The sequence below is a fragment of the Crocuta crocuta genome, unplaced genomic scaffold, assembly GCF_008692635.1.
Source record: "Crocuta crocuta isolate KB4526 unplaced genomic scaffold, BGI_CrCroc_1.0 scaffold39, whole genome shotgun sequence".
Classification (NCBI taxonomy): domain Eukaryota; kingdom Metazoa; phylum Chordata; class Mammalia; order Carnivora; family Hyaenidae; genus Crocuta; species Crocuta crocuta.
In genome coordinates this window covers 8,255,146-8,277,864 of record NW_027533334.1, presented here as the reverse complement: position 1 = coordinate 8,277,864, position 22,719 = coordinate 8,255,146, and the positions used below count along the sequence as shown (strand labels likewise).

The following is a 22,719-nucleotide window of genomic DNA, read 5'->3' as shown; positions in this document are numbered from 1 at the left end:
ATGGGTGTTGAGGGTTTTTTTTGTGTTTTTTTTTTTTTTTTTTTTGAGAGAGAGAGTGGACAGGGGTAGGGCAGAGAGAGCGCGGGAAATAGAGAATCCCAAGCAGGCTTTATAGTTTTCAGCGCAGAGCCCGATGCGGAACCTGATGTGGGGCTTGAACCCACAAACAGTGAGATCATGACCTGAGCAGAAACCAAGAGTTGGATGCGTAAGCAACTGAGCCCCTGGGTGTTGAGTTTTATAAGTTCCTCATATGTTTTGGGTAGTAATCCTTTATTGGATATGCCATTTGCAAATATCTCCTCCCATTCCGTAGGCTGTCTTTTAGTTTTGTTGTTGTTTCCTTCACTGTGCAGAAGCTTCTCATTTTGATGTAGTCCCAGTTTATTTTTGCTTATTTTTATTTTTAAGTTTTTAAAATGTTTTGTTTATTTCTGAGAGACATAGAGACCGCATGAGCAGGGGTGGGTCAGAGAGAGAGACACACACACTGAATCTGAAGCAGGCTCCAGGCTCTGAGCTGTCAGCACAGAGCCCGACGCGGGGCTCAAACCCACATACTCTGAGATCATGACCTGAGCTGAGGTTGGATGCCCAACCGACTGAGCCACCCAGGCACCCCTATTTTTGTTTTTATTTCCCTTGCCTCAGGAGACCTATCTAGAAAAATGCTGCTATAGCTGATGTCAGAGAAATTACTGCCTCTTCAAGTCATTTTATGGTTTCAGGTCTTGCATTTAGTTCCTTGAACACCATTTGTTAAAGAGACTGTCGTCTTCCCATTGAATATTCTTTCCTGCTTTGTCAAAGATTAATTGACCATATAATTGTGGGTCTGTTTCTGGGTTTTCTATTCTGTTCTATTGATCTGTGTTTTTTTGTGTCTGTACCATACTGTTTTGCTTACTACAGCTTTGTAATACAGCTTAGAGTCCAGAATTTTGATGCGTCTAGTTCTTTTTCAAGATTGCCTTGGCCATTTGGGATCTTTTGTGGTTTCATACAAACATTAAGATTATTTGTTCTAGGTCTGTAAAAAATGCTGTTGGTATTTTGATAGGGATTGCATTAAATCTATAGATCATTTATGTTTTTAATTAAATTTATTTCCTTCTCCTCATGGGCTAGTTATGAATCTTAGTTCTCCAGTGAGCATAATCACACAAAAAATGTAAATGCTGTTTATTGCTTTTTCTGTTTTTTTTATAGAGACTTAATTATATCAGTATGCATCTCAATATAAGCATATAGTTGGCAAGGTCTAATTTCCTTATCTTAGATTCTGTGGACCTGACAGTTTAAGTAAGTTACCAAATTAACTAATCCTTCCTAACTTTTTATGGCTCATTTTATTATTATTATTTTAAAGTTTATTCATTTATTTTGAGAGTGACGGAGAGCTCATGAGTGCATGGGAAGGGCAGAGAGAGGCGAATCTGAAGAGGGAATCCAAAGCAGACTCCACACTCTCAGCCCAGAGCCCAAGGTGGGGCTCGAACTCACGAATTGTGAGATCATGGCCTGAGCCGAAAATCAAGAGCCAGACACTTAACCAACTGAGCCATCCCAGTGCCCTGTGAATTTTATCTCAGTTTCAAAAAAAAAATTATGAGGGAGAAAACAGCCCAGCCCAAATAACCATCTCTTCTAGTAAATTCTTTATTCCTCTTGTCTAAAAGGAATCCTGCCCCTCTGACCTCCCTTTGCTCTTCATCAGCGAACTCCTCTTGGGTTCTTCCCTCCCTTCCTAGTAGGTGCTCAGCATCAGAACAGAGGTTCTGTCCTGATGGTGTCCTCGCAGTGTTTATCCCATATCACATGCCTATTGAGTGCCTAGGAAATAAATTTTGAGTTTAAGAATAAAGCTGTAAAATAGCAAGTTGCCAAAAAACTCTTCTGTCTGAATGTACATCAATAAAAAGTTGCAAACAATTGCTACACACAGACAAAAAGTGTGTTAGAAACTTCCTTCTGTTTTAATGGAATAAAACTAGTGCCATATTGCTTCTTCCTGCTCAAGCTTGCAACCCCAGAACATGGGACCCCATAGTAGGGACTTGAACCTGGGTGGTTAGGGCTTTGTGTTTTGCTTTCAGTAGCTCATACTGTTGCTGTGAATCCCTCTGAAAACAGTTCTCCTCTAGACTTAATGGTGAGAATATACTCCACAGACTGTGTGTTTTCATAAACTGCGGTGCCAGGAATGTGGCCACGATGACAGAAACTTGAGACATGGCAATGACTTAGGACTAAGGAAATAAGATGGGAACATGAATGAAGTAGTTATCTAGCTAGCTCCAAGTTATGGAAAGGAAAGAAATGCAAGAAATATAAGGGAAAGTGGAATTAGAAATAGAATATTTATTTAAAATAATTTTTTTAATGTTTATTTTTGAGTGAGACACAGAGCATGAGTGGGGGAGGGGCAGAGAGAGAGAGAGAGACAGAATCTGAAGCAGGCTCCAGGCTCTGAGTTGTCTGCATAGAGCCCAGTGCGGGGCTTGAACCCATAAAGCATGAGATCATGACCTGAGCCGAAGTCGGATGCTTACCTGACGAGCCACCCATGCGGCCCATAGAAATAGAATATTTAAACAAAGACATGTCATGACATCAAGGCCAATAAAAAAAAGATAAAAGAAACGATTTGAATCATTATATGAAAACACAGATATACACACACACGTACACCTTTTTTATATCATAGGCTAGCATAATGTTGAAAGAGAAATAAATTGGGGAAACTATTTGCAACATTTATGATAGACAAAAAGGTAATATTCTTAATAACATTGCAACTTGTGTTAGGCAGAACACTTTCAGTTACAAGAGATAGAAACCAAGTCAAATAGGAAAAAGAAACGAGGTTTAGGTGATTAATCAAGAAAAAATATTCAGTCTCATCAATAATTGAATGAAAATTAGAAAAATAAAGAGAGGCATTTTAGAGAAGTCTTATATGCCTTTTTGTATGCCTTTTCTCTTTCAATGGTTAATTGACTATCGGAAAACATGATCTAATTATGCCATTGGTGGCCTGTGGTATAACTTTTCCTAGGATCCTTTTCAAATTAGAACTACATTATTAAATCAGGACTTTAATCTAGGGAACAGTGTGTCTGACTGGGTGCTACAAGGAAGTACTATGTCAAGAATAAGTAAAGGGCGGGGTGCCTGGGTGGCTCAGTAGGTTGAGCATCCGACTTTGGCTCAGGTCATGATCTCATGGTTCGTGAGTTCAAGCCTTGCATCAGGCTTTGTGCTGGCAGCTCGGAGCCTGGAGCCTACTTTGGATCCTGTGACTCCCTCTCTCTGCCCCTCACCTGCTCACACACTGTGTCTCTCTCTCTTTCTTGCTCTCAAAAATAAACATTAAAAAAACATAAATAAAAGGCATCTATCCCTGTGTCCGACCAGCACTATTCCTGATTCTTAAAATCTGTACATTGTTGTTAGAACTGTTTCCTCATTTACCTGTGATGTCATTAAAAGGAATGAATTTTAATCCCTCAGAGTTACTCATGTCCACCAGGGTGCACTACACCCTATGTCAGAGGAGCCAACATGCATTCCAGTTTGCTAGGAGATAGAAGGAATATTAACCTACTTTATCTTCTCTGCCCCGTGTTTTTATTTGATTCTACCAAAGCTATTTCAGATGCTTTTCATATATTCAGTCCGGTCGGTGTGGTTGGTACAATCATTGATCCCTACACAGGGCTCGATCCCACGAATTGTGAGATCATGATCTAAATTGAAATAAAGAGTCAGACACTTAACCCACTGAGCTACCCACGCGCCCCTAATTTCTCTTCTTGGAGAAAGATGTACATTTAAACATTTTTTTTTATAATTATGTGAGATTTAGTCTGGGAGTTTCTTCTTACTTCAGAATACGATATGCAGACTATGTTAATTTTTGTAGGTTATATTAATATTTAAAATGTTTGAATACAGCCTTGAGTTTGCGTACCTAGATGTCTCTCTTAAGATCTGTGAAGAAAAGAATATCCTATAAATGGGCTGGCTTCCATTAATTTTTTTCTCCTTAAAAAATATGCTTGTACAGAATTTGCAAACCATTGTGTTAGACAAAGAAGAAAATAATAAACTTGTTCCTGAGTTCAGAGATCAGAGATGGCTATAAATTCTAACTGGTTTTGCACATAGCAAGAACATACCGATGTCCAACTCCTTTCAGGGAGGCTGCGTGGTTTTCCTGACCAGCTGAGTAGTGTCCTGTCTAAGAGTATAGACTCAGGGATTAGACTTCTTGGGGAGAATACCCCATCTACTGCTTACTAGCTGGGCGGCCTTGGGCAAGTTACCTCCCTTCTTTTAGTCATCTTTTTCTTATCTAACATGCAGATAATAATAGTACCTTACCTTTTAGAGTTGTCATGAGGATTAATGTAATAACACAGTGCCTAGTTCACTGAGGAAAGAAAGCACACGAATATATGGGGACTATGAAAGCAGACAATGGATGTTCCACTGTGGTCATAGCTTTCTGTAGGAAGGGAACGGAGAGCCTGATAACCCTCATTGCTTCATATGCAAATGACACGCTAGAATTGCATCCTCTGTGCTTATACATGTGTGTGCAGAGACTTTCCCTTTGTCTTTAAGGAGTTAAGTTTCAGCTTTTGTTTTGCATATAAAATGCATTCAAGTTTATTCCCCTCCCCGATCCTGCAAAAATACCATAGGGCATACATGGACTTTCCTCATAGGTACCTCTTCCCTCACAAGAGAGAAAAGGTAAAATCATTTAGCATTAAAATTATAAACTACAAAATCTGTATGTACACCAAAAGAAATCATGATTTTTTAAAGTACTGACTAATTCTGATCACCCTCTGAGGCGCTCACAACCTTATCTTTTTCTCTTTTTTTGAGAATGAAATATTCACTCCGTTAATAAAAGTCATCAGCATCATTATGAACTTATGACACTAAATCTGTATAGACTAATCTCAGGAACCTTCATTTAAAAAAAAATATGGCAGACGGTTTTTGTTGATATACCTGCATTGCTGTCCTGGAATGTTCTTTTACCCGATGCTTCAGTTTGTAAGTCTCCTGCTTAAAATGTCCTCTCATCTCTGAAGCTGAAGATACAGAGAGGATGGTTCTAGAAGTGGGATGTTTTCCTTTGGAGGAAGCCCTGTAGGAAGTGATGGGCCAGGCTGGTTCATCAGTCTCGAAGGCTAAAGTAGAAGCAGCAGAGTCTTAGCAGAGCCAGAGACGTGAAATCCAAGAGGAGGACTAGTTATAGTTTAGTGTTTTGATGCAAATACTGTCTCAGCAAGTTACATAACCTCTAAGGCTAGTTTTGTGGCCTGCTTGGTGGGATCAATGTCCTCTCAGAGTTAGGAAGACTAAATGAGGTGTCTGAAGTGCCTCAGAAACTTCCAGCACCATATAGATACTTTACTGCATGGATTTTTGCACTGTCTTAACTAGTAAGAACCCCACACTAGAACTGCTTTAGAAACCCAGTCATATGTACTAATCTAAATCTCTAGGAGCATGGAGCGCCTGGGTGACTCAGTTAAGTGTCGACTTTGGCTCAAGTCACGATCTTGAGGTCCGTGAGTTCGAGCCCTGCATTGGGCTCTGTGCTGACAGCTCAGAGCCTAGAGCCTGCTTTGGATTCTGTGTCTCCCTGTCTCTCTGCCCCTCCACTGCTCATGCTCTGTCTGTCTGTCTCTCTCTCAAAAATAAATAAACATTAAAAAAATTAATCTGAATCTCTAAGGACATAGTAACATCACCTCTTGAATAAATGTTCATTTAGGCCTTGCTGTGATATAGGCACTCTTCTAAATCAGCACTGTTCAATAGAAAGAGAGTGCAAGCACATGAAAGTTAAATTTTTTTGGAAGCCACATTTAAGAGGGTAGGCATAGGTGGAATTAACTTTACTAATTTGTCTTATTTGTTTATTTTTAGAAATTTTTAATTAAAAAATTTTTGTATATTTTTGAGGGAGAGAGAGCACAAGCAGGGGAGGAGTATGAGGGAGGGAGAGGCAGAGAGAGAGGGAGACACAGAATCCAAAGCAGGCTCGGCTCCAAGCTATCAGCACAGAGCCCGATGCAGGGCTCAAACCCATGAACTGTGAGGAGATGACCTGAGCTGAAGTTGGATGCTCAACGAAGTGAGCCCCCAGGCACCTGTTCCTTGTTTTTTTTTTTTTTAGCTCAGTATATACAGAATATTTCAGCATGTAATCAGTATAAAAACGATTGTGATATTTTACATTCTTTTTTTTTTTTAAGTTTATTTATTTTGAGAGAGAGAGTGTGCAAATGGGAGGGTCTGAGAGAGAGAGAGAGAGAGAGGAAGAGAGAATCCCAAGCAGGCTCCACGCTGTCAGTGCAGAGCCAGACATGGGGCTCTATCGTGAACCATGAGATTATGACCTGAGCCATAATCAAGAGTCAGATGCTCAGCTGACTAAGGCACCCAGGCATCTTGAGATATTTTACGTTCTTTCTTCTTCTTCTTCTTCTTTTTTTTAGTACGAAGTCTTTGAATTCTGGAGTATATTTTGATCTTACAGCACATCTCCATTCAGATTGAGCATGTTGCAAGTGCTCGGTGCACACATGTGGCTAGCGGCTACTGTGGCGTGCATCTGTCCCCTTCTACATGTTGGGGTTGTAGTAGTAAACAAGGTACAGAAAGTTCTTCCCCTCAGGAAGAGTCCCCTAGCAGAGGGAGACTGATAATACACAACAGGTATAGACAAGATAATAGTGATACATGTTGTAAAGAAAACACGACATTGGTGTGGGAGGACCCAGAAGTAGAATGAATACTCAGGGAAGAGCTGTTGGCGGTGTTGCTGTTCGAGCCAAGGCCTGAATGATTACAGAGGCAGAGCTGGTCCTGTGATCCTGAGAGTGACAGTGCCCCCGGTCAGTGGGATCTGCAAATGCCAAGGCCCCACAGTGGGGTGTTCTCTCTGTACTGAGTGCACCCAGTGGCATGGCTGGATTGTAGTGAGAAAGTATGAGAGGAGATTAGAGAGAGATTTGGCATGCGCTAGGAGAAATTACAGACATAAAGCCTATGATAAGAAATTGAGATTTTATTTTAAATGAGATGAGAAGCCAGTGGAGGGTTTTAATAGGAGCATAAGACATGTGAGTTTATAAAATACAAGTTAGGCACTCATGTGTAAAAAATGCCCAATTTATTGTATATCCAATTCAGTGGACTAGACGACCAAACTTAAAAAAAAAAAAAAAAATCTGTAGCCAAGATTTTTTTCCCATTTTCAAAATAACCTTATGCATAAGTCAGTATGTTATCTGTAGATATTTATATAATTTAGGGAGAACTTCTTTTGACGTATTATATCCATTAACTGTCATCTTCTCAAATTCCCAGAGAACCCCCAAGTGGTTTACTTAGTATAAGGTGCTCACTTATAATTGGTTTATAAACAAAATGCCTTTGAGGAGAGATGAAAAAATGTTAGAACACAGGGGGCCTGGGTGGCTCAGTCAGTAAAGTATCTGAGTCTTGATTTTGGCCCAGGTTGTGATCTCACAGCTTATGAGTTCAAGTCCTGCACTGGGCTCTGTGCTGACAGTGTGGAGCCTGCTTGAAATTCTCTCTCTCTGCCCCTCCCCTGCTCACACCTTCTCTCTCAAAATAAATAATATAAAAAAAATGTTAAAACTGTGGATCTATGACTGATACTCTCTCTCTCTCTTTTTTTTTTTTTTTTTTTTTTTTTTTTTTTGCAGACATGTGCATTGCAATCGCAATTTCTCTTCTCATGATCCTGATTTGTGCAATGGCTACTTATGGAGCATACAAGGTAAGCAGCCTTGAAACAAGGGGCTGGGCTTTTTTCTTGGTCCCTTGCACTTGTAACCTGTGCAGGTACTTCTAAGAAAGAAGAAGTGATGATTCTCAGTTTCTTGTAAGAATCTTTGGAAGTTAAAATCTCTTATTAAGATGATGTGGGAATCCAGTGCTGTCGTCTCAGCCATGTCCACTGCGGCTTGTCGACCACCACTCTCTGGCTTCTCAGTTGTCGTCATGACCTGGTTTACTGACTTTCTTGTCCTCCATTTCCCTTTAGATTAAGAAAGGATTTGTCCAGGGGCGTCTGGGTGGGGTGGCTCAGTCAGTTAAGCATCCGACTTCGGCTCAGGTCATGATCTCGGGTTCCTTGGTTCGAGCCCCACTTCGGGCTCTGTGCTGACAGCCAGTTAGGAGCCTGGAGCCTGCTTCAGATTCTGTGTCTCCCTCTCTCTCTGACCTTCCCCTGTTCTCTCTCTCTCTCTCAGAAATAAATATAACATTAAAAAAATTAAAAACAAAAAAAAGAAAGGATTTGTCTGAATTGGGAAGAAATCTTAGTTTCTAACACGGAAGCACACTGACGTTGTGTTTTCTCTCCTATTTAGCAACGTGCTGCCTGGATCGTCCCGTTCTTCTGTTACCAGATCTTTGATTTCGCCCTCAACACCTTGGTTGCCGTTACTGTGCTTGTGTATCCAAACTCCATTCAGGAATACATACGACAGCTGGTATGTGGCCGTCTGCCCATCGTTCCCTTCATGAGGGAAGCCCGCAAGTCAGGGATCGAGACCTCAGCATACACACACATGGGATTTTGTGTGTCTGTCACTCGTGTCTGAGTTACTGATTAGAAATCTTTTTTTTTTTTTTTTAATTATTTTTTTTTAATGTTTTATTTATTTCTAGGAGAGAGAGAGAGACAGCATGAGCAGGGGAGTGTCAGAGAGAGAGGGAGTCACAGACTGAAACAGGCTCCAGGCTCTGAGCCGGCAGTCAGCACAGAGCCCGACGCGGGGCTCGAACCCACGAACCGTGAGATCATGACCTAAGCGAAAGTCGGACGCCCAACCGACTAAGCCACCCAGGCGCCCCTCTGATTAGAAATCTTTAAGTGTCGTCTTAAAGATGAGATTTTTGGTTTCTTAGAATGCTTTTTGGGACAACATAACCTCCGGAGGTAGATATTTAAGAGCTGTTAGGACTGTATGAGATGCACTGATGTAAATTAATAAGCTAGTCACTAATTATTTTTGTAAAATGTAGTTTGCTCAGCTATGAACAAAGGATAGCTTTTTGCCCTTGCCGTTGTATGGGAAAAATGGAACTGTACTATATGCTGGTTCCCAAACTGATTTGAGCATGGAACCCCTATCTTCCTCAAGTATCTTTTTCTTCCTCAAGTATCTTTTTGGGACTGGTTTTCTGTTCAATGTCCTTTGTGACCATCTGAGCAAATGCGGTGGGTAACTGGGTATTCAGAAGCTTGTGGAGGGTATGAGATTAGAATACTTCTGTGCCTTTATATTTTTATCCTTTGTTTTTAAAACTGTGAATGTGCCTGAAAACTTAATTTCTTCAAAATCTTAGAATGTTTTAAAGGGAAGGAAAGTTCACTCTTTGGAAATTTGCATTGTCTGTGTGCTTTGGGGAAGGGGCAGGGTTTTTCTGGGATGGGAGATACAAGGCTAAGGATTTCATGTGACGGGATACAAGAAAGTTCAGTGGAAAAGAGAGAGATGGAGCAGGGGGAGGAAGGGAGGGAAGGATATGTGACCACAGCAGTTTGCGATCTTATGGCAGTCATGCCCAGATCCCATAACTAATACTCAGCAGACCTGGAAAGCCTGCAGCATTTTGCTCCTTAAAAGTATTAGGTTGTCACTGTTATGGTTGTCATTCTTGCTAGCATAGCTTCTCTTTGTTTTAGAAAACAGGTCCAGGGGTACCTGGGTGGCTCAGTTGGTTAAGTGTCCAGCTTTGGCTCAGCCATGATCTCACAGTTCACGAGCCCGAGCTCCCTCTTGGGCTCTTTGCTGACAGCTCAGAGCTGGGAGCCTGCTTCAGATTCTGTGTCTTCCTCTCGCTCTGCCCCTCCCCTGCTCATGCTCTCTCTCTCTCTCTCAAATAAAAACATTAAAAAAATTAAAAAACAAAACAAAACAAGTCCATGTTTTGGTAGCCTGTAGTGTCAAAAAATTTTTTGTGTATTTCCCACGTGCTAATTGTATATGTTATCTGTTGTGGTACAGCTTGAGTATTTTCTGTGTGAGAGGGTGTCTATATGATGAGCAGGTTGTAGAATTACCTGTGTCTTTAAGGAGTTGTGTTTTTACTCTGTAATGATGACCTAGTGCTGGGTTCCTAAAGTCAGCCTTGGAAGTGTCCAGGAAACATGATTTCAGCATAGGTGTCATGTGAGGGGCCAGGAAAGGCTGGTGCTGAGTTAGGAGGCACTAAGACAAGTCCTGTGGCAGCCCTGTGACTACTTGAAGAGTGTCCTGTATGCTCCATCCCATATATTGCAGAAATTTGTAAGGTGCAGAACGCGTATAACATGTAGGCAAGTGTTGAGAACACTCAGAATACTACCTTGACTTTGTTATACCCCACATTGTGCAGTCACTTTGCCTTAGAACTGCCAGTGGTAAAATGAGAATATTGGTGATGCTGACAGTAATCGTAATAGGAGTTAAAAAAAAATCACCATTTACTTTTATTTGTAATTACAAACCAAATAATACAAGTGTCTTCAGTTTGTTCTACTTAAAGATCAGCCTGAGTTGAAGTGGTGAGGCTCACGGATTATCACGATGCTTAAGGATGATGTTAAAGCTCCAGTGACAGGAAGTCCCCGCTGATAAGCTGAGACACAGGAGTCTGAAGGGACTGTTATCTGAGAAGGCTGGAGGAAGGCACCCATTTAATTCTAATTCTAATGCCTGATCTGTTCATGTGGAGTTTTGTAAAATGCAGCGAAAATAAGTTGTGCCTGTGTTCTATAGGCCTTAACTGGACAGAGAAACCACGTTCGCTTTACTGGAGGAAAGAGTGTAAAGATCTTTTTGGAAGGAGTCACAAACTTCCACTTTAATCCTTTTTTTTTTTTTAATTAGACACAGAAACAATATTTCATGTAGGCCTTGTGAACCAACACCAAGTTGTTTTATTCTTACCTTTAAGATTGGTACTACAAAAACCCTTTCAGTCTCCAAGGGTAGGGACCAGCTTCATGAACTGATCACAAAGGATGATTCAGATTTTATTTCTTGGGTATTTTGCCCAAAGTGAAAGGAGACCGAAAACCAGTTGGTGCTGTTTACCGCGGGGATGAGGAGCCAAGTACATGAGTAATGAATTTTCTTTGTGTTCTTCCTTAACGTTTGGAACCTCTTTGTTATGTCTCAATGATGGTCATGTGGAATCCAAATGCATGGTCTTAGGTGACGAAGAGGGGATGGAAGGGGCCATGGTTCCCCAAGCTGCCTTCCACGCACACTAACCCAGGCTGGTTAAGGGGAGGGCTTCACCCAGGGGTGCAGGGGCTTCATGGTGGAGTCCTGCCACTCCTGACCATGTGGGCAGGTTCAGATCCTTCTAAAGGAACTTCTTTTGAGCTGGTACTTCATCAGTATGGTGAGATGATAGGACTTGAGCTTTGTTTTTCAAACAAAGGTTTAAATACCTCCTAGTGTAAAAGATTTGCTCTTTGAGAAGCAGCATTAGCAACAATACTCTGTATAAGTAAAACAGTATCTTAATAGTTATTTTTTGGGGCGCCTGGGTGGCTTAGTCGGTTAAGCGACCGACTTTCGCTTAGGTCATGATCTCGCGGTTCGTGGGTTCGAGCCCCGCGTCGGGCTCTGTGCTGACTGCCAGCTCACAGCCTGGAGCCTGTTTCAGAGTCTGCGTCTCCCTCTCTCTCTGACCCTCCCTTGCTCACGCTGTCTCTCTCTCTCTCTCCTAGAAATAAATAAAAATATTTAAAAAAAAAATAGTTATTTTTTCCTCCTTGCCCTGTGTAAGCCCTTTAGAGTGGTGCAGAATTTGCATAAAATCTAAATGTCAGAGGTATATAGAGACTACTGACTTCTAACTTCCTGGATCAGAGGAGAGCAAAGTTACATTTTCAGGTCTCACTTAAAGAATCTTCCTCTGATTTTTCTTTTCACGAGTTATTACCTGAATTATGAATATACTGACCTCTCCCCACATACCGTTTGTTACTCTTTAATTAGTAGAGGTAGGCTAGAAAGTTTGTAGTGGTCTTACATAATAACTGTCTGCTTTTTATCTAATTGCTTTTTAATAAGCACATCTGGTTAATGCCTAAGGAATATAATCCTGAATGATTAATGAGATTTGCTAATGAGGCACTTTTTATTTGCAGCCTCCTAATTTTCCCTACAGAGATGATATCATGTCTGTGAATCCTACCTGTTTGGTCCTTATTATTCTCCTGTTTATCAGCATTATCTTGACTTTTAAGGTAAGTGTGAAGATTTTATTTACAGTTTAAGTGTCATTAAATGTATTCATGAATACTAAAAAGAAAAAAGAGAAAACAGGGGCACCTGGGTGGCTTAGTTGGATAAGCAGCTAACTGGCTCAGGTCATGATCTCACGGTCCATGTGTCTGAACCTCGCATCAGGCTCTGTGCTGACAGCTCAGAGCGTGGAGCCTGCTTCAAATTCTATGTCTCCCTCTCTCTCTTCCCCTTCCCTACTTCTGCATTCTTGCTTGCTCTCTGTCTCTCAAAAGTAAATAAATAAACATTAAAAAAGAAAGAAACAAATGTATTCATGAAGGCTGAAGAAATAAGCAAGCTTGTGTGAGTTCTTTTTCTTGCTTTAGATTTCTGAACTATTTTCTTATTTCTTAACAATTCTGTTCCTTCTCTTATTTACATGAGAGAAACAATAACCACACTTCCACAGGCCGGCCAAGGGTTATTTCAAAATCCGTTGGGATGGGAATACATTAATGTTACACATTAGGTTGTATGTCCTCTATACTGCAACATCCATTACAATGTCTGTGTGACATTCTTTTGTAATTTATTTTTAAAATGTAATATATTCTGAACAGTGTATCTAACAGTATTGTATATGAATTTATCATTTTTTAATAAATTACTTATTGTTGGACATCAAGGCAGTTTCTGCTTTTTCACTTATTGTTAGTGCTGCTAAAGTGAATATATTTTTTTAAATGTTTGTTTATTTTTGAGAGAGAGAGGGAGACAGAGGATCCAAAGCAGGCTGTTTGCCACCAGCAGACAGCCTGATGCAGGGCTCGAACTCAGGAACCATGACATCATGACTTGAGCTGAAGTTGGATGCATAACTGACTGAGCCACCCAGGTGCTCCTGCAATTAATATTTTCCACTTCATCTTTTGCATATTTACGTATTTTTCCCCCTTAGGATACATTTCTTAAAATTAGATGGTATGCGTAATTGGAGGGCTTTTGATAGGTTGTCAAATTGATCTCCCCCCAAACTGGGTGACTGACACGCTGTCAGCACTCCTTCTCCCACCTCAACTATTGAGTTGCACCTCTCCTTTTTCATTTTTGTGAAGCTGATGAAAAAACATCACTATAATTTGTGCTTGTGGGCTACTAGTAAGTAGAAATTTCTAAATTGGTATAGACTTTGAACTTTTAATCCTTAACATCTTCCATTTTGTAAAATTACCCAGTTCTTTAAAAAATCAAGCCTCAGGGCACATGGATGGCACAGTCCGCTAAGCATCTGAGCGTCCAGCTCTGGATCTCAGCTCAAGTCATGATCTCATGGTTTGTGAGTTTGAACCCTGCATCTGGCTCTGCATTGATGGTACAGAGCCTGCTTGGGATTCTGTCTCTCCTCTCTGTCCTTCCCCGCTTGCATATTCTCTCTCTCAAAATAAATAAACTAAAAAAAAAATTTTTTTTAAATAATCAAGCCTCAATAGGCTTGAAGAAGCCGCATTTGGGGAGAAAGTCATTTCAAGCAGGTAATAGGGTGAAGAGAAGGAAAAGGAAAATGATCCATGGGGATCTGGGTCTACAGTTTTCCCATGAAACCACCATATTGATGTTGCCTTTTAGTTCAGTGCTTCAGATATGGGCCAGTTTTATACACGGATTTGGAGCTTCGCCACCCGTGCGGTTCCGCTCCCCTCACCCAGCCTTCCTGCTGCACAGTCAGCCCCGAACATTGTCATTTGCCACCCCAGGTGACCCCTGTCACATGCAGAGATGGCAGCACCCTCTGGCAAAAGGTCACAAACTATCCATCCTCTTCTCCTGGCCGTTTGTCTTTCAGAGATAGACTCTTTTTTATTTTCTGCCTGCTTTTGGTCCTCCCGACCCCCATGCTTTCAAGTTATACACCTCTTATTCCAGATCTTACCATTTTTACCTGAAGGAAGGTTAGTCTGACCACGCCGCTTTCTGCCATTACCAGGAGCTCAGAAGCTAGGACCTCCTAGTGCCCTTGACGGCATTTTAATGTGACGGGCATTTTCATTTGTATTGGAAATGTTTAGAGATGTTAAGTCTGATGTAGCTTTTGTCTAGCTGCTTCTCACCGTGTGGCCAGAGCCATGGTTTCTTCCTTGAATGACTAGCAATAATGGTGAAGAAAATAGTCTGTATAGTGACTGTGAGGTTTAAGTGCACTAATGGATGCTAAGGTGCATCATTCATTCATTTTCTCCATCGGTATTTATTAAGGGTCTCCCACGCGCCAGGCCGTGTTCTGGGTACTGGGATTTGGTCATGAATAAGAACAATTTATGCCCTGGGGTGCTTTTGTAAATTGCAAAACACTGAGTTATCATTATAATCTAATAAAAGACATAATACAAATCTGTATCCAACCGGTGGGAAATGTGTACTTCCCAATATTTCATTACGTACGTATCTATTAACTAGCCTGCATTTCATTGATAACGTAGACTGTGCCTTCATTTTTCTATTCCTCTTAGCCCTAAGCTGATGCCTTGCATGCAGAGACTCAGTAATTATTAAATAAATATGAGTCTACATGTTGTGACTTCACATATCAGTTTATCTGATCAGTGGCTCTCATGACCTAATTTCACTGTTACTGTTCAATTAAGATTAATCACCACACTGGTTCCCTTGGAGCCCAAACCAGGACACGTAGTCATTTTCAGTGTGTCCCCAAGCCACAAAGGGAGCAATACTTACCACCCAGCTCTGCAAATACGTGATGGACATGCAAGGTTATTGGGGAAACATACTAGATATTTAATTCTCTGGAAGTTGAATCAGCTTACAGGAATGTCAGGAAAGCAGTAAGATCACTGAAGTAAGTTATTGGGTTTTCAGTGACCGTAGGCCAGAGGTTCTCTCCCTGTTGGAGTGTTGGGTAAGTGAATGCACGTGGCGTTTCAGGGGCCCCTCGAGAATGCCACCTGGGCCCGTGAAGTCCCAGCCCCCAGGTATTTCCCCGCTGCTGTTCAGCCTTTCTGTTACAGATTTAGCTTTGCAGAGGCCTCACATTGCCTATAGTTCACGGCTAAAATAATGGAGGAGTAGTTAGTCTTCTTACATAAGATGTAACTAATGTGTCCAAATGTTCCTTTTCCTTTGTATTGGAAACCCCAAAATGTCTAAGGCCTTACTGAGAAACAATGGCATTGCTGAGTAAACTGAAGCTTTGAGTAAATTGAACATAATGCATACGTTGTTCAAGAAATCTGCCCTTCCTGTCTTTCTCATGGTTGATATCTGGTTTCAGCTTATTGCTGTCCAGGAACATTTTGTAAAGTAACATCACACATTTTCATCTTAACATCATCACAGAACACTTAAATATAAGAAATAATCACCGTCAAATATGAACGCAGCTTAAGACAGCATTCTGAGTACACAACAGAATGTTTTACCTCACTCTTCTGAGAAATGTTGACAAGCACTCCTTTTGCCCTTAAATGTCTTCTTTTATAACAAACAACTTTGTTGTGATGTAATTCATGTGTCATAAAATTCTCCCATTGAAAGGGTACAGTTCAGTGGATCTTGGTACATTCACGGAGTTGTGTGAACACAGCTGTGTGGTTAAGCAGCTTAAGTTTAGAACAGTTTTATCACTAGCCATACCCCCCCACCACCAAAACCCTTCCCTGGCAACTGCTAATCTACTTTCTGTCTCTGTAGATTTGCCTGTTGTAGGCATTTCATGTAAATAGAATCATACAGCATGTGACTGACTTCTTTTGACTCAGCATAATATTTTCAGGGTTCACCCATATTGCAGCATGTATCAATTCCTTTCCTTTCTGTGGCTGAGCGCTGTTCCATTGTATGCATATAACACATTTCATCTACCTCCTCGTCGGTTGATGGACATTTGGGTCGTTTCCACTTTCTGGCTATCACGAATAATGCTGCTGTGAACAGTTGTGTCCAAGATTTTGTGCAGATACAGGTTGTCATTTCTCTTAAGCATATACCTAGGAGTGGAAGTGTTGGATCATATGGTCCCTCTAACCTTTTGGGGACCACCAGACCATTTTCCAAAGCAGCTGGACTGTTTCACATTCCCATCAGCAGCATATGAGGGTTCCAGTCTCTCCACATCTTTACATTTTTTGATCAAAGAGTTGTACAGCTAGAAAGGAATTTTGAAGTCCTTTTAAATCTAATCCAGTTCCACGTGATTGGAGTTAATACACACGGCTCACAGCCTACACAGAACAACTCCCATGAACTCACTCTTTATTCCTGGCATGTCTTTATTCCAGACGTTAATTTTAATTATCTTCTTTGGCTATTTCATTATGAAAATGGGAAATGTTTTAGTGAATTTTATTGACCATGAAGCAAATTTATGTGCTGTGAACATTTTTGAAAGAAGTTAACTTGCGTATGACTTGTTTAATCATGTATAATAAAAATAAAAGAAAAATCCCAAAGACAGAGAGTTAAGATGTAATGAAAAATGGGTTAATAAATTGGCTGATCTGTGACACTGGAGGCAGTAAATGTTTGCAGCCATTGCTCTTTCCAACTACTTTTCTTACAGATTCTCCTGCTCTTCTGTGCCCCCCCCCCCCCCNCCCCCCCCCCCCCCCACTGTCTTCTGGGGTGGTATGATAGAATAAGCTATAGCAGCACTCTGCCAGAAAATTACTCTACCCAACACTTGTAATTTTAAATACTTTTTGGTTTAGTAGAAGTTACTATGTGCACTTACAAGTTATGTAAATAAAAGTGTTGTAATGCGGCTTTCTCGGCGGGGGTATTTAAAATTGTCTGAAGCTTGGAAAGGAAAGATCTAATAACCATTATTCACTTACAGGGTTACTTGATCAGCTGTGTTTGGAACTGCTACCGATACATCAATGGCAGGAACTCCTCTGATGTCCTGGTTTACGTTACCAGCAATGACACTACGGTAGGTGTGAAGTCCTTTGACATGGAGATCGCCACGCATCTATTATGTGATAGCTTCTAGAGGTTCCTAGTGTTCGCTGTGATCTGACACAGTTGTTGACACATACTTAGAAGCTGCTTCATCATCAAAAGATTCATAGTTGAATGAAATGTGTTTTGTTTCCCTTATAGGATAGTAAAAAATCTAGATGGCTCAACTTCAGGCATATTTTTTAAAATATTACAGATGTATAATAAATGTGCCTTCCCCATATTTATGCATCTTAAGCTTGAATTATTGAAAGTGTATAAAGGTCTAGATATCAGTTCTGCCTAGTATGGCTATATGCTCTCACTTGAGAGAGAACGTGGATTGAAGCCTAGAGAAATGTGACCATATAGGAAGAGAAATGGCCGTGCCAGAGGTTCCTATGTTTTTAAGTCTTGTTTTGCTTCCTACTTAACAATTTTTAAGCCTAGTTAATAGGATTGTAGAAAACAGGTTTTCTACATGTTTTGAGAAGAGTCCTCAAAATCATTTGTACATTATGGAAAATATCTTAAACTGCCCGGCTCATGGGAAAAGTGTAAGCCCTCTAGATAGGAACCTCCCTATGTCTCCACCGAATTTCTATTTGGCGCAATGCCTGACACCAGTGCTCGGGACAATTAAGTGCTCAAGGAGCAGTTGATGCAAAGGTGGGTGATGGATGACATGAACGTGTGGGATGGCTTGTAATCGGTGGAGTCGGAGGGGACAGAACGGACATGACATGTGGAAGAGTAAATAGGAATGGCGTGTTAGGTCTAAGAACAACAGAGTTTTATATTTTGTTCTGATTTTTAAGTTATGGTGACTGACTCACCTCGTGACCTCATGGAAATAATTTAACCTGTCCCTGACTCGACTTCCCTGCGTGTAAGATGGGAATAAAACCATATCCTACTTTATATTAAATATGCAGGTACAAGCTGATACCCTGAGGACTGTGTAAGATTTCTGAGAGAAAGCACACTGTACACGAATCGTTTTCCGAAGTGCTCACCAAACATTTGTTGGTTGACTCACATGCGTGTGAGCCATGGTTTAGCAAGAGTCACTGCCATGGTCAGATGCAGAGGCCCTTTTGTGGGGGGCGAGGGGGGGTTCCTGCAGAATCCTATGCCCTGATTACAGTAAACACATGTTCTGCTCAACCCTTTAAAGACTTCTCTTGGGTCACTAAGTCTCTTTAAAGAAATCGCTGTTCGTAATTACCGTAATCTTGATAAAATTACTGGCTTAAAATAATAATTCTTCCCTTCTCGGAGCTTCCGGGTACATCGTTACCTATAAGTTTCTTTCTTCCTGCCTTTTCTTGAAGAACTCCCAATGTACGTTTATTGTCCTGCTGATCTGATGAAAAATCTAAACAAAGTTTGAGAATTTTGGGGTTTGAGGAACCAATAAAGTTACTAAACAAGCAGCCTCATCCTAAATCTCATGCCGTACGGGACTTAACAGAACTTTGAGAAGTATCTCAGAGAAGATCATGCCCACATTGCACATGTCAATGCACTGTCGGTGGTTGTGGGGTTTTCAGTGCTTTCTGAAGGATTGTATGTATTTAAAAAAAATTTTTTAATGTTTTATTTATTTCTAGGAGAGAGAGACAGTGTGAGCAGGGGAGGGTCAGAGAGAGAGGGAGTCACAGACTGAAACAGGCTCCAGACTCTGAGCTGGCAGTCAGCACAGAGCCTGATGCGGGGCTCGAACCCACGAACCGTGAGATCATGACCTAAGCGAAAGTCGGACGCTTAACCGACTAAGCCACCCAGGCGCCCCATGATTGTATGTATTTTTAATAGAAGCAAGGTGGAAGGGCTAAAAGGGTACGTGTTGTACAGATGTACCTTCACATCCAAGGATAGTCTGATATTTGTAGAAATTGGGGTGCTTAGAGAATTTAAGAGCCATGAGTAAGTCCTTAAAATGAATCCAACTTCTTAGAGGAAGCTTTTATTTTCTCTCCCTTTGAAAGATTCAGAACCTTTAAAATTTTGAATTTCCCTACATGGATAGCAGTAGGTTTTATTTAGGCGAATACAAACTGAAAATAGTTGTGTTTTTCAACTGGACATCTTCAGCTCCCCTAATAATAGACATCTTTCCTCAGAAAAACTTCCAGCTTGGGAGTAGTTTGGAGTAACTGGGATTTGGGACTGTGCACCACTGCCAGCGGCGATGGTTTGCTGGTGTTTGGACAGGTGCTGGGGAATCTTGGTGGTTGTGATTGGACATTATCTTCTCAACTGTGCTGTACTGACTTGCTGTTTTTAAGACAGGACACTGAGTTGCTGATAATGTTTCTACTTCCTCACAGTTCCTAGTGAACCTTTCTTTTTATTTCTTTAAAAAAATTTTTTTTTAATGTTTTATTTATTTCTGAGAGAGGGAGAGAGACAGCATGAGCAGGGGAGGGTCAGAGAGAGAGGGAGACCCAGAATCTGAAGCAGGTCCAGGCTCTGAGCTAGCTGCCAGCACAGACACTGACGCGGGTGCTTGAACCCATGAACCGTGAGATCATGACCTGAGCCAAAGTTGGATGCTTAACCGACTGAGCCACCCTGGCGCCCTGAACTTTTCTTTTTCTGTGTGTGTTTAAAGAAGAGTATATCTGGGGAAGGGAGATTGATCATTTCTCATAACTGGTTTGCATTGATAGTCTAGTCCAAAATATAGAGTAAGTCTCAGCTTTCTGACAGTATGTTTAAAGATTTTTGTAGGGGTGTCTGGGTGGGCTTAGTTGGTCAAGCATCCGACTTCGGCTCAGGTCATGATCTCTTGGTTCATGAGTTCGAGCCCCACATAAGGCTCTGAGCTGTCAGCACAGAATCTGGAGCCTGCTTCAGATTCTGTGTCTCCCTCTCTCTCTGACCCTCCCCCGCTCATACTCTGTCTCTCTCTTAAACATTAAAAAAAAATTTTTTAAGGGCGCCTGGGTGGCTCAAGCGGTTAAGTGTCCAACTTCGGCTCAGGTCATGATCTCACGGTTCGTGGGTTCGAGCCCCACATAGGGCTCTGTGCTGACAGCTAGCTCAGAGCCTGGAGCCTACTTTGGATTCTGTGTCTCCCTCTCTCTCTGACCCTCCCCTGCTCATGCTGCCTTCCCCCCCACCCCCGAAATAAATAAAACATTAAAAAAATTTTTTTAAATAAAAAAACGAAATAAATTTAAAAAATGAAATAAAAAATTTTTAAAAAGACCTATTTAAAAAAAAAGATAATGGTATTGTGCTTATTTTAAAAGAGTCTTTATTATACTAGATAATACTATATACTAGAATAATAATTCTTTAATATTGTAAGATACCCACTCCGTAAGTGCTCAGATTTCCAGTTGTCTCTTAAATGTCATAATTTTTCTAGTGGTTTATTTGAAAGAGGAACAATGGGTCAATCTATATTTTAAGATTCTCTAATTTTTTGTTAAAGAAACTAGTTTGTCCTACAGACTAGATTTGTCTGACAGTATGCCTATAATGTCCTCTGTCTTCCCAGTAGGTTAGTACTTGGATCTAGGAGTTTTTCCATATTCATTATCCTCACCCCCCAGCCCCACCCCCCGCCGGTTTGTTTTGTTTTGTTTTGTTTTGCAACATTACTTTATAATTGATAACTTGTTCTTCCATCAGGAGGCAAATGTCTGGCTGGTTCTGCCTTTTTGGAATGTCAGCAACCAGAGATACCTAATGCCTGGATTTGGTGATTCACTAGGGTCTACAGGATGGCAATGTGCTGTCAGTCCTTGTTCACTTGTTAGCTGGACCATTTCTATAGAGAGAAGCTTCCCCTCGTGTTCAGTTTGCTCACCCAGTGGTACTTGTGACCTGGATACATGTACTTGGTTTTGTTGTTTATCAGTTTTCAAAATGATGCATTGGTCTGTCACTCTCTAGAGGTGACTAGTGAAGGCTTTGTTCTTTTGTTTTGTTTTGCCTTTTTTTTTTTTAATGGAACTAATGAACTCATGAAAAAAAAGCCTGTTATGAGAAGAGTCTGAGGTGTCCAGTTGAAGAGTATAGTGTCTTGATAAATTTTGTCAGTAAACCTAAATAAAACTTTAACCTATTACTCCATACCTTTTTGGAAGTTTCTAAGGGAAAAAAAGAAAAGCTTTCTCTAAAAAGCTAGTATGTTACAATCCGTGTCTATATTGATGCTCCAGTTGTGCCACCTTTGGCCAATTGGAGCCTCTTCGGGTTGGCACCAAAGTCTTTTGACAGAAGCGTGGCTTCCTGGCTGTCTGGTTGACCAGATGCTCCAGGCTCGTCCCGTCCGGTCTCTGTCCCGGTCTCTTAATCAGCCGTTTCTCCCAGGCGCACTGCTTCCTTGAGGTGGAGACCATAATCTGAATTGCTAGCTTTGGACAACATATTTCTTTTTAAACAGGGCTCTGCATGTTTAAAGACGGTTTTGACTAGAGCGAAAGGAGTTAGCGTTCGCCTTCCAACTTTAAAAATCCAAAGATGGTGCAGCCTCACGCTGAGACCTGAGTGGGGGTTGGAATGATCTAGTTCTGTCATTTTCTCTGGACTCCATAGCTATATTAAGATCCTCGTAGCATGTAATAATGTGTTTCTCTTTCGTCCATGTCTTTATTGGGAATCCACACTGACATAATAACATGTTGCCTTTCACTTCCTATCAAATATTAGGCCAGATGGCTCTTCTCCCAGGCTGAATAGTCTCAGTAGTCTCAGGGTGACCTCTGGAAGCATCCTCTGGGGGCTCTTGTTGGTAGAAAATAAGTGTGCTCCTTTTTTTTTTTTTTTCCCTCTCTAAAATAGTACACATGTTATTAGCCGGTTATGTACTCTTTCAAATACTCCTTGGATGGAGGATGGAGGAACTATCAGATATTGGAAATTATTCCCTGGGTTAATCTAACCTCTCGTTTCCCAACCAAACCATAGCAAAGCCTTTAAAAGAAATGATTAAGAGAGAGGGGTCACTCAGTCTGTTAGTTCATAATGCTCTAGGGTCTTGGTATTTATATTCATGGTGCCCGTAAGCCAAAAGAAATACCTAACTGCCCATTGCATTAAGTAGTCAGGTCCAGACAACCTAAGAGTAGAAGTGAGTATCATAGGGGCGTCTGGGTGGCTCATTTGATTAAGGGGTCGATTGTAGATTTTAGCGCAGGTCATGATCTTTATTTTTTTCTTTTTAAGTTTATTTTGAGAGAGAGCACAAGTGGGGAAGGCGCAAAGAGAGACAGAGACCAGAGAATTCCAAGCAAGCTTCATGCTGTCAGCTCACAGCCTGACACAGGACTCGAACTCACAAATGATGAGATGATAACCTCNCGCTTGCTCTCTCTTTAAAAATAAATAAATAAACTTAGGGTGGGGGAAAAGAAATGAGTGTGATATCTACCAGTTGTTGCTGTGTTTTCCTTGAAATTTTAAAAACTCCCACAGTGCCCCTCTGAGTCCCTGCATCATGCTGTTGGGTTCCCTA

General features: G+C 41.0%; 1 protein-coding gene across 1 annotated transcript in view; it reads left to right on the top strand.

The window, feature by feature from the left end:
* The window catches only part of LAPTM4B (lysosomal protein transmembrane 4 beta), a 75,000-nt gene that overhangs the window by 36,476 nt on the left and 15,805 nt on the right, over window positions 1–22,719 (top strand). Inside the window, exons 3-6 of the mRNA XM_077748179.1 lie at window positions 7,764–7,837; window positions 8,433–8,555; window positions 12,215–12,313; window positions 17,143–17,238. Coding sequence (XP_077604305.1) covers window positions 7,764–7,837; window positions 8,433–8,555; window positions 12,215–12,313; window positions 17,143–17,238 — 392 coding nt within the window. The remainder of the gene's footprint in view (window positions 1–7,763; window positions 7,838–8,432; window positions 8,556–12,214; window positions 12,314–17,142; window positions 17,239–22,719) is intronic.